This window comes from Bombina bombina, chromosome 6, assembly GCF_027579735.1.
Source record: "Bombina bombina isolate aBomBom1 chromosome 6, aBomBom1.pri, whole genome shotgun sequence".
Lineage (NCBI taxonomy): Eukaryota > Metazoa > Chordata > Amphibia > Anura > Bombinatoridae > Bombina > Bombina bombina.
This window is the reverse complement of record NC_069504.1, coordinates 258565240-258589615: the sequence shown is the minus strand read 5'-3', so window position 1 is coordinate 258589615 and position 24376 is coordinate 258565240. Positions and strand designations below refer to the sequence as shown.

The following is a 24376-nucleotide window of genomic DNA, read 5'->3' as shown; positions in this document are numbered from 1 at the left end:
CATGGGGTGCCATCACACAAGGGCAGTAATTGCCATATTAGCACACTCAAGAAAAGGATGTCTAACTAAAAAATATATTGAAAATGACTAGTACTATATATGCTTTTTAAAAGCAACCCATAACACCTCAGGTGCACTGTAAAGGTATACAGACCTGAACATGCTGACACAACTGATTAAAGGGACATTGAACCCAAATTTTTTCTTTTGTGATTCAGCATGCAATTTTAAGCAACTTTTTAATTTACTCCTATTATCATTTTTTCTTCATTCTCTTACTATCTTTATTTGAAAAATAAGGTATCTAAGCTTTTTTTTGGTTCAGACCCTGGAAAGCACTTTTTGATTGGTGGATGAATTTATACCAACCCAGGTTGTTCACCACAAATGGGCCGGCATCTAAACTTACATTCTTGCATTTCAAATAAATATACCAAGAGAATGAAGAAAATTTGATAATAGGAGTAAATTAGAAAGTTGCTTAAAATGTCATGCTGTATCTGAATCACAAAAGAAACAAATTGGGTTCAGTGTCCCTTTAAATGCCTACTTCATTTTATTTTATATTTCCTTTTTGATTATTGATTTTTAACAAAGTAACTCATTTATATAATTATGGGAAAAGATTAAAGTGCCCCCTTTAATATGTCTTTCAGAAATCTTTCACTTGTATTGCTTCTATTTTGTAGCCTTGAGAATTTATAATTTTTAAGTCCTCTGTCTTCAAATCCTGTATGATTTTCATGCTGTGTCTTTGGTCTAAATTTGACAGTTCATACAATATTGGTGAGATCTCCTTTGTGGTATTAACTTAAGCCACACTGTTTCATTTTTGCTTAGTTCTTGATAGAACTTTTCTGTCAACACAGGTCTCTGTGGCTAATTTGTATATGTAAAATATGTTGGGTACTTTTTATAAAGTTCAGTAGCACACAACATAGGTTCCTTATAGTATTACAAAAGTCTTGAAATAGTGGCAGACAAATACTTTGCATATAGCAATCAGCAATTTCAGACCGAAAGCTCAAAGTATGTCTGGTATATATTTACTTAAAAGGGACATGAAACCAAATTTTTTCTTTCATGATTCAGAAAGAGTATGGAATTTTAAACAACTTTCCAATTTACTTCTATTATCTAATTTGCTGCACATAGATGCCTAGTGTGATTGGCTCACCCATGTGCATTGCTATTTCTTCAACAAAGGATACCTAAAGAATGAAGCAAATTAGATAATAGAAGTAAAATGTTGTTTAAAAATATATTTTCTATCTGAATCATTAAAGAGAAATTTGGGGTTTCATATGTTTTTAACACAGAAATAGGCAATTATAGACAAATTTAGATCATTTTTATGTAAAATACAAGCATTTTAGATTCTGGTTTGGCATTTTAGTGAACTTATTGCTTTCATATAATGTGTGGGACAGGCCGATGTCATGCACTTTGCAATAGGACAAGGAAAGAGATGCTGTAGGGTCTCCTGTACTGACATTATTTGCAGCTGTTTCCAGTTTGAAGGGAGCAAATTTCTTCAATGAAAGACTACCAAGTAGGCCTGAGTTTATCAAACAGTTTCATTTTCAATAATATGAGAAACATTTGATATACTGTAATGATTATTATTATGCTATTTGAGATACTTGACATTCCAGTGATCTCTCTCTTATATTCTCTGTTAAATTGCCATCGAATAGCCTTTATTATGTTAATCATTCTTAGATTAAAAAAATATCACTATCATTAAACATTAAAGTTGTTTAAGATCGTATGCTCTTTTTGACTGATGAAAGCAACATTTTTGGTTTCATGTCCCTTTAAGCCTTGCTTCACCTATTCTTATAATAAAAGGCTCACCTGTATTAGGACTTAATTACTTACAATCGGCTAGATTACGAGTTGTGTGTTAAGGTAAAAAAGCAGCGTTAACAGGTCCTAACGCTGCTTTTTTACAGTCGCTGGTATTACGAGTCTTGCAGGTATAGGTGTACCGCACACTTGTTTGGCCTTACCGCAAACCGACTTACGTAAACTTCGTAAACCCTTTTTTTCTATGGGACTTCTATAGCGCCGGTATTCCTGGGAGGCCAAAAAGTGAGCGGTACAGCCTATACCGACAAGATCCCTAACACATTCTAAAGTCATTAGTTATGAGTTTTACACTACAACGCTGTAGCATAAAACTCATAACTAAAGTGTTAAAAAGTACACTAACACCCATAAACTACCTATTAACCACTAAACCGAGGCCCTCCCATCGCCGCCACTATAATAAACATATTAACCCCTAAACCGCCCTAAACTGCCGCACTCCCGCCTCACAAACACTAGTTAAATATTATTAACCCCTAATCTGCCGCCTCTAACATCGCCGCCACCTACATTATACTTATTAACCCCTAATCTTCCGCTCCGGACATCGCCACAACCTACATTATACTTATTAACCCCTAATCTGCTGCCCCCAACATCGCCGCCACCTACCTACATTTATTAACCCCTAATCTGCCATCCCCAACGTCGCTGCCACTATATTAAATTTATTAACCCCTAAATCTAACCCAAAAACCCCCTAACTTAAATATAATTTAAATAAATCTAAATAAATATTACTATCATTAACTAAATTATTCCTATTTAAAACTAAATACTTACCTATAAAATAAACCCTAAGCTAGCTGCAATATAACTAATAGTTAAATTGTAGCTAGCTTAGGGTTTATTTTTATTTTACAGGCAAGTTTGTATTTATTTTAACTAGGTAGAATAGTTATTTAATAGTTATTAACTATTTAATAACTACCTAGCTAAAATAAATACAAATTTACCTGTAAAATAAACCTAACCTAAGTTACACTAACACCTAACCTTACACTACAATTAAATAAATTACCTACATTAAATACAATTAAATAAATTAAATTAAATTAGCTAAATCACAAAAAACAACACTAAATTACAGAAAATAAAAAACAAATTACAGATCTTTAAACTAATTACATATAATCTAATAGCCCTATCAAAATAAAAAAAAACCTAGCCTAAACTTTCATTGCCCCAAAGAAATCAGTTCTTTTTCCTGTAAAAAAAAATACAAACACCACCCACCACCCACACAACCAACGCCCCAAATAAAATACTAACTAAAAAAACCTAAGCTCCCCATAGCCCTGAAAAGGGCATTTGGATGGGCATTGTCCTTAAAAGGGCATTTAGCTCTATTGCAGGCCCAAAGCCCTAACCTAAAAAATAAACCCACCCAATACACCCTTAAAAAAATCCTAACACTAACCCCGAAGATTCACTTACCGGGAGAAGTCTTCATCCAAGCGGCAAGATGTCCTCAATGAAGCCGACAGAAGTGGTCCTCCAGATGTGCAGAAGTCTTCATCCAGACGGCATCTTCTATCTTCATCCTTCCGGAACGGAGCGGGTCCATCTTCAAGACATCCGACGCGGCGCATCCTCTTCCAATGAAGTCTTCTTGCTGAATGAATATCTCTTTAAGTGACGTCATCCAAGATGGTGTCTCTTAGATTCTGATTGGCTGATAGAATTCTATCAGCCAATCGGAATTAAGGTAGAAAAAATACTATTGGCTGATCCAATCAGCCAATAGGATTGAGCTCGCATTCCATTGGCTGATTGGAACAGCCAATAGAATGTGAGCTCAATCCTATTGGCTGATCCAATCAGCCAATAGGATTTTTTCTACCTTAATTCCGATTGGCTGATAGAATTCTATCAGCCAATCGGAATTTAAGGGATGCCATCTTGGATGACGTCACTTAAAGAGATATTCATTCAGCAAGAAGACTTCGTTGGAAGAGGATGCTCCGCGTCAGATGTTTTGAAGATGGACCCGCTCCGCGCCGGAAGGATGAAGATAGAAGATGACGTCTGGATGAAGACTTCTGCCCGTCTGGAGGACCACTTCTGCCCATCTGGAGGACCACTTCTGCCAGCTTCGTTGAGGACATCTTGCCGCTTGGATGAAGAATTCTCCCGGTAAGTGAATCTTCGGGGGTTAGTGTTAAGATTTTTTTAAGGGTGTATTGGGTGGGTTTAATTTTTAGGTTAGGGTTTTGGGCCTGCAATAGAGCTAAATGCCCTTTTAAGGGCAATGCCCATTCAAATGCCCTTTTCAGGGCAATGGGGAGCTTAGGTTTTTTTAGTTAGTATTTTATTTGGGGGGTTGGTTGTGTGGGTGGTGGGTTTTACTGTTGGGGGGTGTTTGTATTTTTTTTACAGGAAAAAGAGCTGATTTCTTTGGGGCAATGCCCAGCAAAAGGCCCTTTTAAGGGCTATTGGTAGTTTAGTTTAGGCTAGGGTTTTTTTTTATTTGGGGGGGGAGGGCTTTTTTTATTTTGATAGGGCTATTAGATTAGGTGTAATTAGTTTAAAGATATGTAATTTGTTTTTTATTTTCTGTAATTTAGTGTTTGTTTGTTTTTGTAATTTAGCTAATTTAATTTAATTTATTTAATTGTATTTAATGTAGGTAATGTATTTAATTGTAGTGTAAGGTAAGGTGTTAGTGTAACTTAGGTTAGGTTTTATTTTACAGGTAAATTTGTATTTATTTTAGCTAGGTAGTTATTAAATAGTTAATAACTATTTAATAACTATTCTACCTAGTTAAAATAAATACAAACTTGCCTGTAAAGTAAAAATAAACCCTAAGCTTGCTACAATGTAACTTAGTTATATAGTAGCTAGCTTAGGGTTTATTTTACAGGTAAGTATTTAGTTTTAAATAGGAATAATTTAGGTAATGATAGTAATATTTATTTAGATTTATTTAAATTATATTTCAATTAGGGGGTGTTAGGGTTAGACTTAGGTTTAGGGGTTAATAAATTTAATATAGTGGCGGCGACATTGGGGGCGGCAGATTAGGGGTTAATAAGTGTAGGTAGGTTGCGGCGACATTGGGGGCGGCAGATTAGGGGTTAATAAATATAATGTAGGTGTCGGTGATGTTGGGGGCAGCAGATTAGGGGTTAATAAGTATAATGTAGGTGGCGGCGATGTCCAGAGTGGCAGATTAGGGGTTAATAAATATAATGTAGATGTTGGGGGCGGCAGATTAGGGGTTAATAAGTGTAAGATTAGGGGTGTTTAGACTCGGGGTTCATGTTAGGGTGTTAGGTGTAAACATAAAATGTGTTTCCCCATAGGAATCAATGGGGCTGCGTTACTGAGATTTACGCTGCTTTTTGGCAGGTGTTAGACTTTTTCTCAGCCGGCTCTCCCCATTGATGTCTATGGGGAAATCGTGCACAAGCACGTACGACCAGCTCACCGCTGACTTAAGCAGCGGTATTGGAGTGCGGTCTGGAGCACAATTTTGCTCTTCGCTCACTTCTTGCCTTTTAACGCCGGGTTTGTAAAAACCTGTAATACCAGCGCTGCAGGTAAGTGAGCGGTGAAAAAAAACTGCTCGTTAGCACCGCACAGCTCCTAACGCAAAACTCGTAATCTGGCCGAATCTGATTGAACTAGCAACTTGCTATTATGAAGAGGGGCCAGAACAAATGTCTTTATATTCTGCAATTTTAAAGTTAAATCTATGCCAGTGGGCCTGAATGTAGTATTATGTGAGTAGTCCAGGTTCCCTACATCGAAACCCTCCGCCCGTCTTCACAGTAAAGGCCAGTGGACACTGTATGTCCTCTGCCCACATGTACTATTTACAAAAGCATTTGTTTGGTTAGTGATGACCCCTGCTTTTGCCAATCACTGCAAACTAGGGATTTTGTGGTGATTCATCTCTGCAGCTTCAGAGGTAGCAAAGAGGTTACAACACTGTAATCTGACTGCTCACATGAGCGAGCCTGAGCTGCAAGGGCTCCAAAGTAGCATCCGCTGCTTAGTCCATGGAGCCCAATGTCTCTATGCTGTTTGACATATTTAGTACATTTGTTGTTTATCATACATGTGTTGTTTATCATATCATACATGTGTTGTTTATCATATCATACATGTGTTGTTTATCTTATCATACATGTGTTGTTTATCTTATCATACATGTGTTGTTTATGATACATACATTTTCTCCAGCACTATACCAGAGAAAAAAATAACTACAACAGGAATGAAACCAATCATGTAATAACATGCTGAACAAACAGGAGTCAAGATTCAGTTCTTTCCCATGGTTTTTATCTATTTATTTATTTTTGCTCCTCTGCAGGGTCTACAGCATCTCTGGATCCTCCCGGTAGCTCGACTGTATGACAGTGCATATCATTTTAGAGTGGCTACCCCAGTAAGTACCTTTTTTTGCATAAATTCCATTACAATAAGATTTCTATTCCTGCCCGATCACAATGCACCCTATGTTCATACATCATTGAGGATTAATCTTAGACTTCTGGAAGCAAAGCATGCTAGTTTGTAGTTCTTGACCATGCTTAAAGGGACAGGAAACTACAACATTTTCTTTCATGTTTTGGATAGAACATACAATTTTAAACAACTTTTCAATTCCCTTCTATTATCAAATTTGTTTCATTATCTTCTTATCCTTTGCTAACAAGACAGCATTGCACTGCTGGCAGCTAGCTGAACACATCTAGTTAGCCAATCACAAGAGACAAATGTGTGCAGGCACCAATCAGCAACTAGCTGCCACTAGTGTAGGATATGTGCATATTTTTGTTCAACAATGGATTCCAAGAGAACAAAGCACATTTGAAAATAGAAGTTAATTTAAAAATGTTTTAAAATGATATGCTCTATCTGAATCATGCAACTTTAATTTTGACTTCACTACCTTTTTAATGTAGCAATGAAATGTCTTCCTTGATAAGGTTACAAAACTCTCAAAATATTGTTTCTTGTTTCAGCTTCATTTAAGCTAATAATAAGATTCTTGGGCACATTATCTATTAGCTTATTGTCCCAGTGGAAGTTGAACCTATTAAAACCAGCCTACTTTTCTCTATGGCCATAAAATAGAGCACATATATCACATATTTGCAGTTTGTTAAATGTTAAATTTTTTTATTATCTCTTTCTCTCTAGGATCTTGCAAATTGCTACACAGATCCAAACTTCGCTGGAATACTTTTTACAGACTATCATTTCTATTTTTACAGAGACTGCAACTAGATAATGTTAGGCTGTTTCCAGCATTCTGCAGTTATTATCTGCAAAGCATTGTGATGTAAGATATTGGCTGCATTAACTTAAGGATTTGAAGAATTGTTTATAAGTCATCATTGTTGATATTACATTCTTTTTCAAAAATAAGAAAATGAAGCATAAAATAAACCCGATTTGTAAATAATAAAACTTCTGTTGTATTTATTAGCGTATACAAAGCAACACGTTTCATGCACACTTCACATTTTTAACTGCATTGAAAAGTATAGCATTTTATTTCTTTGTTTCTATTCATTTCCTTATGAGTTTTGTGACACACAATAGATCATTCTTCAGCACATCTATTGACCCCCTACAAGAAGATCTCACCAAACAGCATTTCCACTGCAGCAGGGAATTCTGGGTATGCAAATGAGCTCCACAATGAACCATCTTTTTGATTTCTATATATCGGTTTTAAACGTGAATTGCCTAAAGAAGCTACAAATCAGTGGCAGGTGCCAATTATAGGTTGTTTGAACAAACCTCTGAATAAAAATCAGTAAGTAGCTATCTGCAGAGAGCACTGAAAACAAGCTTCTATGTAAACACTTGGTTAAAAGGTTTGAGCTTTATATTTAACCCCTTAATGACCGGACCATTTTTCAATTTTCTTACCCTTAATGACAATGGCTATTTTTACATTTCTGCAGTGTTTGTGTTTAGCTGTAATTTTCCTCTTACTCATTTACTGTACCCACACATATTATATACCGTTTTTCTCGCCATTAAATGAACTTTCTAAAGATATCATTATTTTCATCATATCTTATAATTTACTAAAAAAAAATAATAAAATATGAGGAAAAAATGGAAAAAAACACACTTTTTCTAACTTTGACCCCCAAAATATGTTACACATCTACAATCACCAAAAAACACCCATGCTAAATAGTTTCTAAATTTTGTCCTGAGTTTAGAAATATCCAATGTTTACACGTTCTTTGCTTTTTTTTTTCAATTTATGGGGCAATAAATACAAGTAGCACTTCGCTATTTCCAAACCACTTTTTTTTCAAAATTAGCGCTAGTTACATTGGAACCCTGATATCTGTCAGGAATACCTGACTATCCCTTGACATGTATATATTTTTTGTTAGAAGACAACCCAAAGTATTGATCTAGGTCCATTTTGGTATATTTCATGCCACCATTTCACCGCCAAATGCGATCAAAATAAAAAAGTTCACTTTTTCACAAAATTTGTCACAAACTTTAGGTTTCCCACTGAAATTATTTACAAACAGCTTCTGCAATTATGGCACAAATGGTTGTAAATGCTTCTCTGGGATCCCCTTTTTTCAGAAATAGCAGACTTATATGGCTTTGGGGTTGCTTTTTGGTAATTAGAAGGCCGCTAAATGCCGCTGCGCACCACACGTGTTTTATGCCCAGGAGTGAAGGGGTTAATTAGGGAGCTTGTAGGGAGCTTGTAGGGTTAATTTTAGCTTTAGTGTAGTGTAGTAGACAACCCCAAGTATTGATCTAGGCCCATTTTGGTATATTTTATGCCACCATTTCACCGCCAAATGCGAGCAAATAAAAAAAAAACTTTACATTTTTTACAATTTTAGGTTTCTCACTGAAATTATTTACAAACAGCTTGTACTATTATGGCAGAAATTGTTGTAAAAGCTTCTCTGGGATCCCCTTTGTTCAGAAATAGCAGACTTATATGGCTTTGGCGTTGCTTTCTGGTAATTAGAAGGCCGCTAAATGCTGCTGCGCACCACACGTTAATTATGCCCAGCAGTGAAGGGGTTAAATTAGGTAGCTTGTAAGGAGCTTGCAGGGTTAATAAAGCCTGCCAGTACTAAATAAAAGAGTTTTTTTTTTTTTTAAATAAAAATAATAAAATATTTTAGCTGTGATGGACCCCTGCCTTAGCCCCAACCTCCCTGACCCCCCCTCCAGCTCTCTAACCCTCTCCCCTACCTAATTACCGCCATCTTGGGTACTGGCAGCTGTCTGCCAGTACCTAGTTTGGCCCCAAAAATCCCCCAAAAAGTATTTTTATTTTATTTTTAACTATTTAAACTATTTCTGTAGTGTAGCAGCCCCCCCCCCACAATACCCCCACCCCCTCCCCCTCCCAGATCCTTTTACCTTTTAATCCCTTTCCTCCCTCATGTTTACCTTTTAATCCCTTTCCTCCCTCATTCATTGGTGTCAGTGTGACTGTGTGCACGTGCACGCGCGCCCCCGTGCACCCGCACGTTCACGTGTACACTCGCCCCTCGTGCACACGCACGCGCATCGTGCGCGCGCGCCCTCACACCGGCGGACACTGGCACCATCGCTACTGGTGCAGAGAGGGCCACAGAGTGGCTCTCTCTGCATCGGAGGCTTGTAAAGTGGTATTGCAGGATGCCTCCATATCGAGGCATCACTGCAATACCCTCAGAGCTGCTGGAAGCATTTGTGATCGCTTCCAGCACTCTGTTAGACAACTGACGTACCAGGTACGTCCATTGTCATTAACTGTTAGTTTTTGCATGACGTACCTGGTACGTCAGTTGTCATTAAGGGGTTAAGCATTCAGGAGACTTAATGCATAGTCATATTTACTCAAAAGTAAAATGGCAGTTATAATGTTAACTGAGTACTAAACAAGTCTATGGGCCTGATGATATAGAACTCTCCCCTCAGATAAGATGATATAAAATAATTCTCCTGCACTAAGAGATCTCTGGCAAAATTCTAAATAGGCAGATTTTACTTTACTTCTCCAAGGGGCGTTCACTGCATTTCTGTATATGAAGGAGAGACAAGCCCAGTGCAATATAGCATTGCATGACATGAGAATTCTGCTGCTTTTACACTTTGTGCTTTCTATTTTATATTACTTTATACTTCAGATTAAGTTTTATTACATTTATACATTGCCCTTTCTATTTTCTATTTTAATGCCTTCACTATCAGGAATTTCAGAGAAAAACTTGTTGAAAATACAGGAGAGTTTTAGCATTTTTATTTTGCTATCAATCCATTTAAACAGAAATGTTTTTAATTTGATTTATCAAAACTATATATTTATTTTAGTAGAAAACCCAAGGTATTGATCTAGGCCCATTTTGGTATATTTCATACCTCCATTCCGTCGCCAAATGTGATCATATAGACAAAATAGTTAACTTTTTCACAAGCTTTGGGTTTGTCACTGAAATTATTTACATACCGCTTGTGCAGTCATAGCACAAATTATTGTAAAAGCTTCTCTGGGATCTCCCTTTGATCATAAATAGGAGACATGCATGGCTTTCCATTGGTTTTTGGTAATTAGAAGGCTGCAAATTGCAGCTGCACACCACACATCTTAAATTCCTTGCAGTGAAAGGGTTAATTAGTTAGCTGGCAAGGGTAATATTATAGTAGTGTAAGTATTACCCTCCCACCTCTCTGATCCCTCCCAAAAAGCTCTTCCCCCTCCACCATTACTGCATACCACCATCTTCTGTCCTAGCAGACTGTCTGCCAGAATGAAGTTTTAGGGCTTTTTTAAAATTAATTAGTTATATATTTTTTTCTTCTTTAGTGTAAGGATCCCCCCTACCCTTTCACCTCCCTGATCCCTCCCAAACAGCTCTCTAACCTTCCTTCCTCCCAATGGTCCCTGACATCTTAGGTACTGGCAGCTTTCTGCCAGTACACAGTTTACATTAATTTTTTTTTAAATTTTATTTATTAATATTTTTTTTCTGTAGTGTAGGGATCCCCACTCCAAGCAATCATGTTTAGGGCTCCCCTCCCCCTCTCATAAGCCCCTTTACCACAGTGTAGGGACCCATCCCTCCTCTCCTAATATTTTCCTTTCTATAGCATAGGGAATGGTCTCCTTTCTCCCACCCTGCCCCCCTCTGGCGATGGGTCACTTTCCTGTCTCCCTCTTTCCCTCCCACACCACCAAAGCAGCAGATACAGACAGTGACTATCTTCATATAGTAAAGGGAGCACAATCAGTGCTCTCTTACCATATGAAGGCAGATGCCATCTGCCTCCAGCAGCTGTTTCCGCTGTCAAAGCTGAAAGCGGAGATTGCAGCATGTGCATCTGTGTTGGAAATAGGTACTGTGTGACATAGTATCTACGTCCATTTGATGCAAGTGTTAATGCATATACTCTAGATTCTATATACAACAATGTATTTAGGATTCTGATTTTACAAATTCTAGACAGTTTCTCTGTAACTTTGTATATTTATGTGTATCTACAAATTACATTGCACTTTGTATTTCCTCTATTTGAAATAAAACTGAAAAACTGAGAGCTTCAGTTTCCTGAAGAGCTTCATTACTTTCTACGAGCCTGATAATCAAGGATTCTCTATTTTGGAGAGAAATGAATGCAGACTTTACAGGGGCTGAATTCACTGAAGTCTATAAGAAAAAAGGGCAGAACCTGGAAATCCCAGAGATTAGCGATACCTTCCATAAAAAGTAATGAGGCACCCTTGAGATACAGTATTTCACAGAGGAGAGAGAAGTTAACAGGAGAACACCTGGGACTGATATAAAGTGCCCAATGTTAAGAGGCAATGGTGATATTTTAAAAATGGATCCATTGTGCTATTGAGATTGTTAGTGAAATATTAAAAAGGACTGACATCAGTGTTTAAAGGCAGTCTTCCCAAGAGGCATTTTACTATACAACTCATTGAAGGTGTAATATAAATGATCCTACAGCAATGTATGGCAATACAATTTACATATGTCAACAGAAACTCAACCCCTTTTGTTACAATACGATAGTGAAACTAGCACATGAATAATACACCTATAGGAGCTGGGAGAATAATGGTATGGTGGGTCACACAATGCTCCCCTCCAAAAGCTTCACTTTAGCCCCCATTCTTGATCCCACATGCATATTTTAACTGAGCAGTTATTTTACCGCTTGACTGGTAGTAATATACAAATCAATCATTTTACCTATTTAGGGCTAGATTACAAGTGGAGCGCTAATTACAGGCTTATCGCCTGTAAATGGGAAAATTCACACTTTTTAGGGCGAACAATAAATAACCAGCCATTACAAGTTGCTGGTTATTGCTACTGCAAACTCAGGGTAGCAATTAGGGCTCCAAAAAGTAACCAGAAGTCAGACCACTGGTTAATTTTCAATTCCAATTGCCCCCAAAATAAAGCATATTGTAGGTTTGTCCATATATAAAAGACATAATTGAAAGGACATTTGCCACAATTCATTCTTCATTACAGTTATTCATACTCTCAAGAAAAGAGAGATCTCAATGAAACCACAGTCCCTAGACAAATGTACCCCATGTGATTTCCCTATTTAAGCCATAGGGAGTCATAGAATCCATTTTTTGGATCCAAAGTGCTTCTTTTTCAAAAAGTAATTTTTGTCTATTCCCACCTCTCCTCAAAGGGCCAACCCCATCAACCACCTGAAATTTAAGTTGACTTTTATTGTAGCCTAAAAGTGTAAAATGATGGGCTACAGGGGCAGAAGGATCAAGTTTACCTATGGCTGTTTTATGTTGATTGATCCTGTCTCTGATAGGTTTGGTGGTCTCGCCAACATAGGCTAGACCACATGGACATTTAATTACATAGACCACAAAATTGGAGTCACAAGTAAACTGACCTCTGATGGTCAAACGTTTACCAGATCTAGGATGTGTGATAGTATCACCTAGTTGTATGGAATTACATTGTGCACAGTTGTTACATGGAAACGTGCCATTCACAGTAGTACTCTCGGCTACTCTATTCTGCCCAGTTCCTATATCCACCTTAACCAATGTATCTCTCAAATTGCGATTCCTCTTATAAGAGAATAAAGGAAAATCCTTAAAGGTGTTTGCTAGAGTTTTATCCTCTGATAATAAAAAACAATGTTTTCTGAATATCCTTTTTAAAGGTGGGATATGGTAACTATATGGTACCACAAAGGGAATTCTATCGTTCAATATCCTCTTAATGGATTTTTTTTTAATAAGACTAGCACGGGGAATTGAATCTACTTTTAATTTATGAGTTTGTAATAAATCAACTGGGTAGCCCCTGCTTTCAAACAACCAAAAAAGTCTTGAAATTGTTCGTTCAGATGTGTCTCATTATTAACAATTCGCTTGGCCCTTAAGAGTTGACTGAAAGGAAGGCTCCTAATCATTTGTGGGGGATGAAAACTGGAAAAAAACAAAAGGTTATTCCTATCTGTGTCTTTCCTGAACACATCTGTCAACAAGGAACCATCTCTCAATGAGACAGTTATGTCTAGAAAGTTTTGAGTATATGAATCGAAATTGATGGTAAATTGAAGATTTGGATCAAATGAATTCAATTCATGAAAAAAAGCCATGAGGGAGATATTATCCCCTGTCCAAACCATAAAAACATCATCAATATACCTCTTCCAAAATTTACAGTGTTCTTTAAAACTTTCATTAGTGTAAAGAAATTTGTTCTCAAATTCATGTACATAAAGAGATGCATATGTGGGGGCCATATTGGCCCCCATAGCCGTACCCTTAGTTTGCAAATAAAAAGAATCTCCAACGAGAAAATAGTTCCTTGTCAACACTATTTCAAGTAAATCCATAATGAACATGCGTTCCCTGGGTGAGTAGAGAGCCATTCTATTTAATTGTTCACCAATACATTTCATGCCCTCTCGATGGGGTATAGATGTATAAAGGGATTTAATATCCAGAGTTACAAGGATGGAGTCCCTATATATATATGTATATGAATAAAGACATATATATTTATGTGTTAATATGTGTATATATGCATACAAACATAAATATATATATATTCATATACAAATATATTTAAATTTGCTGTCCTTCACTGCACGACTTACCCCCTTCACTGCACTAGGTTCTCAGCCGTGTCTCACAGCATGAGAAAGAGGCTCCCATTGGAGCCTATGGAAGCACGCTCTCCTGAGCGCAAAGCTTCCTTGTAATGTGAACGTGAGGTCATGTTCACATTGCACCTAACTTGTAATACCAGCACACATTTGCGTGAACTGGTATTACAAAGAGGAGCACAAACATTGCCCTCGCGAAAGCAATATTTTGTGTTCCACTTGTAATCTGGCCCTTAGCTGTAAGTAACACATGCAAACAGAAGTGATTTAACCCCCTGGACTGCTCCCCATTTTGTTCTGCTCCATATTTGTACTGTGTTGAGGTATGGAAGGCCTTTTATATTTAGCTACTACATAGGGACTTTTAAGTCTCCAGTATTTTTGTGAAAATTTTACTGGACAGCCTGCTAAAATACTGTCCAGTAGAATACTGGACACCTGACAACCCAAGAGTTTGTGCTTTTTGTTTACAGTTAACTGTATTCCTTCTGCACAAAGTAATGTAAACTTAGCGGGTAGGTAGTTCAGACTATGAGGACAAACATTTTTATCATTTAAATTCCATTAGCAGCAATAAGGATGTTGAACAAGTTAATATTAATGTTAAAAAAGGGCATATAATCCATGCGTTCTAGGTAACAGACGTGATGGCGATGACAAATTTCTGGCCACTCTGGAATTATTCAATATATATGTACTTATCATGCCCTGGGAGTTGAACTGAGCTCTGCTGGTTGCTGGGCTGTTGCTTTACTGATGAACCACTGGAGAAGTATAGCTACAAGAAGTTTGTTGCAAATAAGTCTTTGTTTTCTTTCCTATGACATGGAGACTCCACAACGTCATTCCAATTACTAGTGGGATATTCAACTCCTGGCCAGCAGGAGGAGGCAAAGAGCACCCCAGCAACGCTGTTAAGTGTAACTGCCTTACCCATAACCCCCAGTCACACTCTTTGCCTCTGTCAATGGAGGGTGTGCAAAGTTAGTGTCTTAAGAATTTAATCCTTTTATGGGTACTTTTCCCTGCAAGCAAGGATTGGGGTCTAGTTGTGTCCACGTCAATCTCTTGAGTAAGAGTAGTGGGAGCTTTTAGTAGTTAAAATGCGGCGAGGAAGTCCTTTGCTTTACTTTTTAACATTTTGCTACCCCTTTGCAGAAAGCCAGAGTTGGTTACTCTGTTCTTTCTTTTCCTACAGGTCTATGACAGCGACTAAGATACGTGCCACACCTAAGGATCAGCATTCATCATGCATTTGGATCTAAGGTAAGTGCTTTTGCCTTCTAGGTACAGAATGAGGCTAGCACTTAGGAGGTTAATCCTCTTTCAGATCCTTTATTTGGGACTTAATACTCCTCATATTTTGGACATGGCACTTAAAATTTTAGTATGAGTTATGGTCATTTTCTTTTGGCAAGGGAGTTTGAAGGTTTTTTAATAGAGGATTCTTTATTGGTCACCTTTGATTTTTATTACATTTCTTAGAGGTTAAAAAAATTGCCTGATATTTAATTTCTGGGCTACAGGGAATCTTTTAGACAGTAGAGGAGATTGCCGCTTGTTTTTTCTCCTTAGTCAGTTTACTCGGTCTGTCAGTTTGCATGGTCTTACAGTGATGAGCTGTTTTTCAAATGCAGTTGATTTCACGCTCTTTTTAGAGCGGAGTCTATGTCGCAGTAGTTTTTTTGTTACGATCACGTGTTGACAGCACTTCCCCTTTTATGGAGCGGAGCGGTCATTCAGTTCAGCAGCCATCTTTTACCCTGCATGGTTTAGTGAACGGCTTCTGTTTAATCAGCAATTAGGATGCCACAGACGAAGTGGCATCCTACTAGTGGGATATTCTTCTGACTGGCAGTTTTTACATATCATATGATTTCTTCTCACTACATGATATGTTGTCTTTATACACAGAGAGTACTGTAAGTAATAAGCAAAGCATACAGTGATTTCTTCTCACTACATGATAAGTTGTCTTTATACACAGAGAGTACTGTAAGTAATAAGCAAAGCATACAGTGATTTCTTCTCACTACATGATAAGTTGTCTTTATACACAGAGAGTACTGTAAGTAATGGGCAAAGCATACAGTGTTTTCTTCTCACTACATGATATGTTGTCTTTATACACAGAGAGTACTGTAAGTAATAAGCAAAGCATACAGTGATTTCTTCTCACTACATGATATGTTGTCTTTATACACAGAGAGTACTGTAAGTAATAAGCAAAGCATACAGTGATTTCTTCTCACTACATGATAAGTTGTCTTTATACACAGAGAGTACTGTAAGTAATAAGCAAAGCATACAGTGATTTCTTCTCACTACATGATAAGTTGTCTTTATACACAGAGAGTACTGTAAGTAATGGGCAAAGCATACAGTGTTTTCTTCTCACTACATGATATGTTGTCTTTAAACACAGAGAGTACTGTAAGTAATAAGCAAAGCATACAGTGATTTCTTCTCACTACATGATAAGTTGTCTTTATACACAGAGAGTACTGTAAGTAATGGGCAAAGCATACATTGATTTCTTCTCACTACATGATATGTTGTCTTTATACACAGATAGTACTGTAAGTAATGGGCAAAGCATACAGTGATTTCTTCTCACTACATGATATGTTGTCTTTATACACAGAGAGTACTGTAAGTAATAAGCAAAGCATACAGTGATTTCTTCTCACTACATGATGTGTTGTCTTTATACACAGAGAGTACTGTCAGTAATAAGCAAAGCATACAGTGATTTCTTCTCACTACATGATATGTTGTCTTTATACACAGAGAGTACTGTAAGTAATAAGCAAAGCATACAGTGATTTCTTCTCACTACATGATATGTTGTCTTTATACACAGAGAGTACTGTACGTAATGGGCAAAGCATACAGTGATTTCTTCTCACTACATGATAAGTTGTCTTTATACACAGAGAGTACTGACAGTAATGGACAAAGCATACAGTATTTTCTTCTCACTACATGATATGTTGTCTTTATACACAGAGAGTACTGTACGTAATGGGCAAAGCACTCAGTGTTTTCTTCTCACTACATGATATGTTGTCTTTATACACAGATAGTACTGTAAGTAATAAACAAAGCATACAGTGATTTATTCTCACTACATGATGTGTCTTTATACACAGAGAGTACTGTAAGTAATAAGCAAAGCATACAGTGATTTCTTCTCACTACATGATATGTTGTCTTTATACACAGAGAGTACTGACAGTAATGGGCAAAGCATACAGTAATTTCTTCTCACTACATGATATGTTGTCTTTATACACAGAGAGTACTGTAAGTAATAAGCAAAGCATACAGTGTTTTATTCTCACTACATGATGTGTCTTTATACACAGAGAGTACTGTAAGTAATGGGCAAAGCATACAGTAATTTATTCTCACTACATCCACTACATCATATGTTGTCTTTATACACAGAGAGTACTATCAGTAATAAGCAAAGCATACAGTGTTTTATTCTCACTACATGATGTGTCTTTATACACAGAGAGTACTGACATTAATAAGCAAAGCATACAGTGATTTCTTCTCACTACATGAATGATGTGTCTTTATACACAGAGAGTACTGACAGTAATGGGCAAAGCATACAGTGATTTCTTCTCACTACATGATGTGTCTTTATACACAGATAGTACTGTAAGTAATGGGCAAAGTACACAGTAATTTCTTCTCACTACATGATATGTTGTCTTTATACACAGAGAGTACTGTCAGTAATAAGCAAAGCATACAGTGTTTTATTCTCACTACATGATGTGTCTTTATTCACAGAGAGTACTGTAAGTAATGGGCAAAGCATACAGTAATTTCTTCTCACTACATGATATGTTGTCTTTATATACAGAGAGTACTGTCAGTAATAAGCAAAGCATACAGTGTTTTATTCTCACTACATGATGTGTCTTTATACACAGAGAGTACTGTAAGTAATGGGCAAAGCATACAGTAATTTCTTCTCACTACATGATATGTTGTCTTTATATACAGAGAGTACTGTCAGTAATAAGCAAAGCATACAGTGATTTCTTCTCACTACATGATGTGTCTTTATACACAGAGAGTACTGTAAGTAATAAGCAAAGCATACAGTGATTTCTTCTCACTACATGATATGTTGTCTTTATACACAGAGAGTACTGTCAGTAATGGGCAAAGCATACAGTGATTTCTTCTCACTACATCCACTACATCATATGTTGTCTTTATACACAGAGAGTACTGACATTAATAAGCAAAGCATACAGTGATTTCTTCTCACTACATGATATGTTGTCTTTATACACAGAGAGTACTGTAAGTAATGGGCAAAGCATACAGTGTTTTCTTCTCACTACATGATGTGTCTTTATACACAGAGAGTACTGTAAGTAATGGGCAAAGCATACAGTGATTTCTTCTCACTACATGATATGTTGTCTTTATACACAGAGAGTACTGTCAGTAATGGGCAAAGCATACAGTATTTTCTTCTCACTACATGATAAGTTGTCTTTATACACAGAGAGTACTGACAGTAATGGGCAAAGCATACAGTGATTTCTTCTCACTACATGATATGTTGTCTTTATACACAGATAGTACTGTAAGTAATGGGCAAAGCATACAGTATTTTCTTCTCACTACATGATAAGTTGTCTTTATACACAGAGAGTACTGTCAGTAATGGGCAAAGCATACAGTGTTTTCTTCTCGCTACATGATGTGTCTTTATACACAGAGAGTACTGTAAGTAATGGGCAAAGCATACAGTATTTTCTTCTCACTACATGATAAGTTGTCTTTATACACATATAGTACTGTAAGTAATGGGCAAAGCATACAGTGATTTCTTCTCACTACATGATGTGTCTTTATACACAGAGAGTACTGTAAGTAATGGGCAAAGCATACAGTGTTTTCTTCTCACTACATGATATGTTGTCTTTATACACAGAGAGTACTGTCAGTAATGGGCAAAGCATACAGTGATTTCTTCTCACTACATGATATGTTGTCTTTATACACAGAGAGTACTGACAGTAATAAGCAAAGCATACAGTGTTTTCTTCTCACTACATGATATGTTGTCTTTATACACAGAGAGTACTGTCAGTAATGGGCAAAGCATACAGTGATTTCTTCTCACTACATGATATGTTGTCTTTATACACAGAGAGTACTGACAGTAATGGGCAAAGCATACAGTGATTTCTTCTCACTACATGATGTGTCTTTATACACAGAGAGTACTGTCAGTAATATGCAAAGCATACAGTGTTTTCTTCTCACTACATGATGTGTCTTTATACACAGAGAGTACTGTAAGTAATGGGCAAAGCATACAGTGATATCTTCTCACTACATGATATGTTGTCTTTATACACAGAGAGTACTGTCAGTAATGGGCAAAGTATACAGTGTTTTCTTCTCACTACATGATATGTTGTCTTTATACACAGAGAGTACTGTAAGTAATGGGCAAAGCATACAGTGTTTTCTTCTCACTACATGATATGTTGTCTTTATACACAGAGAGTACTGTAAGTAATAAGCAAAGCATACAGTGATTTCTTCTCACTACATGATATGTTGTCTTTATACACAGAGAGTACTGTAAGTAATGGGCAAAGCATACAGTGTTTTCTTCTCACTACATGATATGTTGTCTTTATACACAGAGAGTACTGTCAGTAATGGGCAAAGCATACAGTGTTTTCTTCTCACTACATGATATGTTGTCTTTATACACAGAGAGTACTGTCAGTAATGGGCAAAGCATACAGTGTTTTCTTCTCACTACATGATATGTTGTCTTTATACACAGAGAGTACTGTCAGTAATGGGCAAAGCATACAGGGATTTCTTCTCACTATATGATGTGTCTTTATACACAGAGAGTACTGTCAGTAATGGGCAAAGCATACAGTGTTTTCTTCTCACTACATGATATGTCTTTATACACAGAGAGTACTGTAAGTAATGGGCAAAGCATACAGTGTTTTCTTCTCACTACATGATATGTTGCTTTATACACAGAGAGTACTGTAAGTAATGGGCAAAGCATACAGTGTTTTCTTATCACTACATGATATGTTGTCTTTATACACAGAGAGTACTGACAGTAATAAGCAAAGCATACAGTGATTTCTTCTCACTACATGATATGTTGTCTTTATACACAGAGAGTACTGACAGTAATGGGCAAAGCATACAGTGTTTTCTTCTCACTACATGATATGTCTTTATACAAAGAGAGTACTGTAAGTAATGGGCAAAGCATACAGTGATTTCTTCTCACTACATGATGTGTTGTCTTTATACACAGAGAGTACTGTAAGTAATGGGCAAAGCATACAGTGATTTCTTCTCACTACATGATGTGTCTTTATACACAGATAGTACTGTAAGTAATGGGCAAAGCATACAGTGATTTCTTCTCACTACATGATATGTTGTCTTTATACACAGAGAGTACTGTAAGTAATGGGCAAAGCATACAGTGTTTTCTTCTCACTACATGATATGTTGTCTTTATACACAGATAGTACTGTAAGTAATAAGCAAAGCATACAGTGTTTTCTTCTCACTACATGATATGTTGTCTTTATACACAGATAGTACTGTAAGTAATGGGCAAAGCATACAGTGTTTTCTTCTCACTACATGATATGTTGTCTTTATACACAGATAGTACTGTAAGTAATGGGCAAAGCATACAGTGATTTCTTCTCACTACATGATATGTTGTCTTTATACACAGATAGTACTGTAAGTAATGGGCAAAGCATACAGTGTTTTCTTCTCACTACATGATATGTCTTTATACACAGAGAGTACTGTAAGTAATGGGCAAAGCATACAGTGTTTTCTTCTCACTACATGATATGTTGTCTTTATACACAGAGAATACTGTAAGTAATGGGCAAAGCATACAGTGTTTTCTTCTCACTACATGATATGTTGTCTTTATACACAGATAGTACTGTAAGTAATGGGCAAAGCATACAGTGATTTCTTCTCACTACATGATATGTCTTTATACACAGAGAATACTGTAAGTAATGGGCACAGCATACGTGATTTCTTCTCACTACATGATATGTTGTCTTTATACACAGAGAGTACTGACAGTAATGGGCAAAGCATACAGTGTTTTCTTCTCACTACATGATATGTCTTTATACACAGAGAGTACTGTAAGTAATGGGCAAAGCATACAGTGATTTCTTCTCACTACATGATGTGTTGTCTTTATACAAAGATAGTACTGTAAGTAATGGGCAAAGCATACAGTGTTTTCTTCTCACTACATGATGTGTCTTTATACACAGAGAGTACTGTAAGTAATGGGCAAAGCATACAGTGATTTCTTCTCACTACATGATATGTTGTCTTTATACACAGGGAATACTGTCAGTAATAAGCAAAGCATACAGTGTTTTCTTCTCACTACATGATGTGTCTTTATACACAGAGAGTACTGTAAGTAATGGGCAAAGCATACAGTGATTTCTTCTCACTACATGATATGTTGTCTTTATACACAGAGAGTACTGTAAGTAATAAGCAAAGCATACAGTGTTTTCTTCTCACTACATGATGTGTCTTTATACACAGAGAATACTGTCAGTAATAAGCAAAGCATACAGTGTTTTCTTCTCACTACATGATGTGTCTTTATACACAGATAGTACTGTAAGTAATGGGCAAAGCATACAGTGATTTCTTCTCACTACATGATGTGTCTTTATACACAGATAGTACTGTAAGTAATGGGCAAAGCATACAGTGATTTCTTCTCACTACATGATATGTTGTCTTTATACACAGAGAGTACTGTAAGTAATGGGCAAAGCATACAGTGATTTCTTCTCACTACATGATATGTTGTCTTTATACACAGATAGTACTGTAAGTAATAAACAAAGCATACAGTGATTTCTTCTCACTACATGATATGTTGTCTTTATACACAGAGAGTACTGTAAGTAATGGGCAAAGCATACAGTGATTTCTTCTCACTACATGATGTGTCTTTATACACAGATAGTACTGTAAGTAATGGGCAAAGCATACAGTGTTTTCTTCTCACTACATGATATGTTGTCTTTATATACAGAGAGTACTGTAAGTAATGGGCACAGCATACAGTGATTTCTTCTCACTACATGATAAGTTGTCTTTATACACAGAGAGTACTGTAAGTAATGGGCAAAGCATACAGTGATTTCTTCTCACTACATGATGTGTCTTTATACACAGAGAGTACTGTAAGTAATAAGCAAAGCATACAGTGATTTCTTCTCACTACATGATGTGTCTTTATACACAGATAGTACTGTAAGTAATGGGCAAAGCATACAGTGTTTTCTTCTCACTACATGATATGTTGTCTTTATACACAGAGAGTACTGTAAGTAATGGGCAAAGCATACAGTGTTTTCTTCTCACTACATGATATGTTGTCTTTATACACAGAGAGTACTGTCAGTAATGGGCAAAGCATACAGTGTTTTCTTCTCACTACATGATATGTTGTCTTTATACACAGAGAGTACTGTAAGTAATGGGCAAAGCATACAGTGTTTTCTTCTCACTACATGATATGTTGTCTTTATACACAGAGAGTACTGTCAGTAATGGGCAAAGCATACAGTGATTTCTTCTCACTACATGATATGTTGTCTTTATACACAGAGAGTACTGTCAGTAATGGGCAAAGCATACAGTGATTTCTTCTCACTACATGATATGTTGTCTTTATACACAGAGAGTACTGACAGTAATAAGCAAAGCATACAGTGATTTCTTCTCACTACATGAATGATGTGTCTTTATACACAGAGAGTATTGGCAGTAATGGGCAAAGCATACAGTGATTTCTTCTCACTACATGAATGATATGTCTTTATACACAGAGAGTACTGACAGTAATGGGCAAAGCATACAGTGTTTTCTTCTCACTACATGATATGTTGTCTTTATACACAGAGAGTACTGTCAGTAATGGGCAAAGCATACAGGGATTTCTTCTCACTATATGATATGTTGTCTTTATACACAGAGAGTACTGTCAGTAATGGGCAAAGCATACAGTGTTTTCTTCTCACTACATGATATGTTGTCTTTATACACAGAGAGTACTGTCAGTAATGGGCAAAGCATACAGTGTTTTCTTCTCACTACATGATATGTTGTCTTTATACACAGAGAGTACTGTCAGTAATGGGCAAAGCATACAGGGATTTCTTCTCACTATATGATGTGTCTTTATACACAGAGAGTACTGTCAGTAATGGGCAAGCATACAGTGTTTTCTTCTCACTACATGATATGTCTTTATACACAGAGAGTACTGTAAGTAATGGGCAAAGCATACAGTGTTTTCTTCTCACTACATGATATGTTGTCTTTATACACAGAGAGTACTGTAAGTAATGGGCAAAGCATACAGTGTTTTCTTCTCACTACATGATATGTTGTCTTTATACACAGAGAGTACTGACAGTAATAAGCAAAGCATACAGTGATTTCTTCTCACTACATGAATGATGTGTCTTTATACACAGAGAGTACTGACAGTAATGGGCAAAGCATACAGTGTTTTCTTCTCACTACATGATATGTCTTTATACACAGAGAGTACTGTAAGTAATGGGCAAAGCATACAGTGATTTCTTCTCACTACATGATATGTTGTCTTTATACACAGAGAGTACTGTAAGTAATGGGCAAAGCATACAGTGTTTTCTTCTCGCTACATGATATGTTGTCTTTATACACAGATAGTACTGTAAGTAATAAGCAAAGCATACAGTGTTTTCTTCTCACTACATGATATGTTGTCTTTATACACAGATAGCACTGTAAGTAATGGGCAAAGCATACAGTGATTTCTTCTCACTACATGATGTGTCTTTATACACAGATAGTACTGTAAGTAATGGGCAAAGCATACAGTGTTTTCTTCTCACTACATGATATGTTGTCTTTATACACAGAGAGTACTGACAGTAATGGGAAAAGCATACAGTGTTTTCTTCTCACTACATGATATGTTGTCTTTATACACAGAGAATACTGTCAGTAATAAGCAAAGCATACAGTGTTTTCTTCTCACTACATGATGTGTTGTCTTTATACACAGATAGTACTGTAAGTAATGGGCAAAGCATACAGTGATTTCTTCTCACTACATGATGTGTCTTTATACACAGATAGTACTGTAAGTAATGGGCAAAGCATACAGTGTTTTCTTCTCACTACATGATATGTCTTTATACACAGAGAGTACTGTAAGTAATGGGCAAAGCATACAGTGATTTCTTCTCACTACATGATATGTTGTCTTTATACACAGAGAGTACTGTAAGTA

General features: G+C 36.7%; 1 protein-coding gene across 1 annotated transcript in view; it reads left to right on the top strand.

Moving 5' to 3' along the window:
- MYRFL (myelin regulatory factor like) overlaps positions 1-7299 on the top strand; it is a 477269-nt gene extending 469970 nt beyond the window's left edge. Inside the window, 2 exon segments of the mRNA XM_053719216.1 lie at positions 6197-6271; positions 7030-7299. Of these exon segments, the coding sequence (XP_053575191.1) occupies positions 6197-6271; positions 7030-7116 (162 nt within the window). The 3' untranslated portion in view covers positions 7117-7299.
- The last annotated feature ends 17077 nt before the right edge of the window (positions 7300-24376 follow it).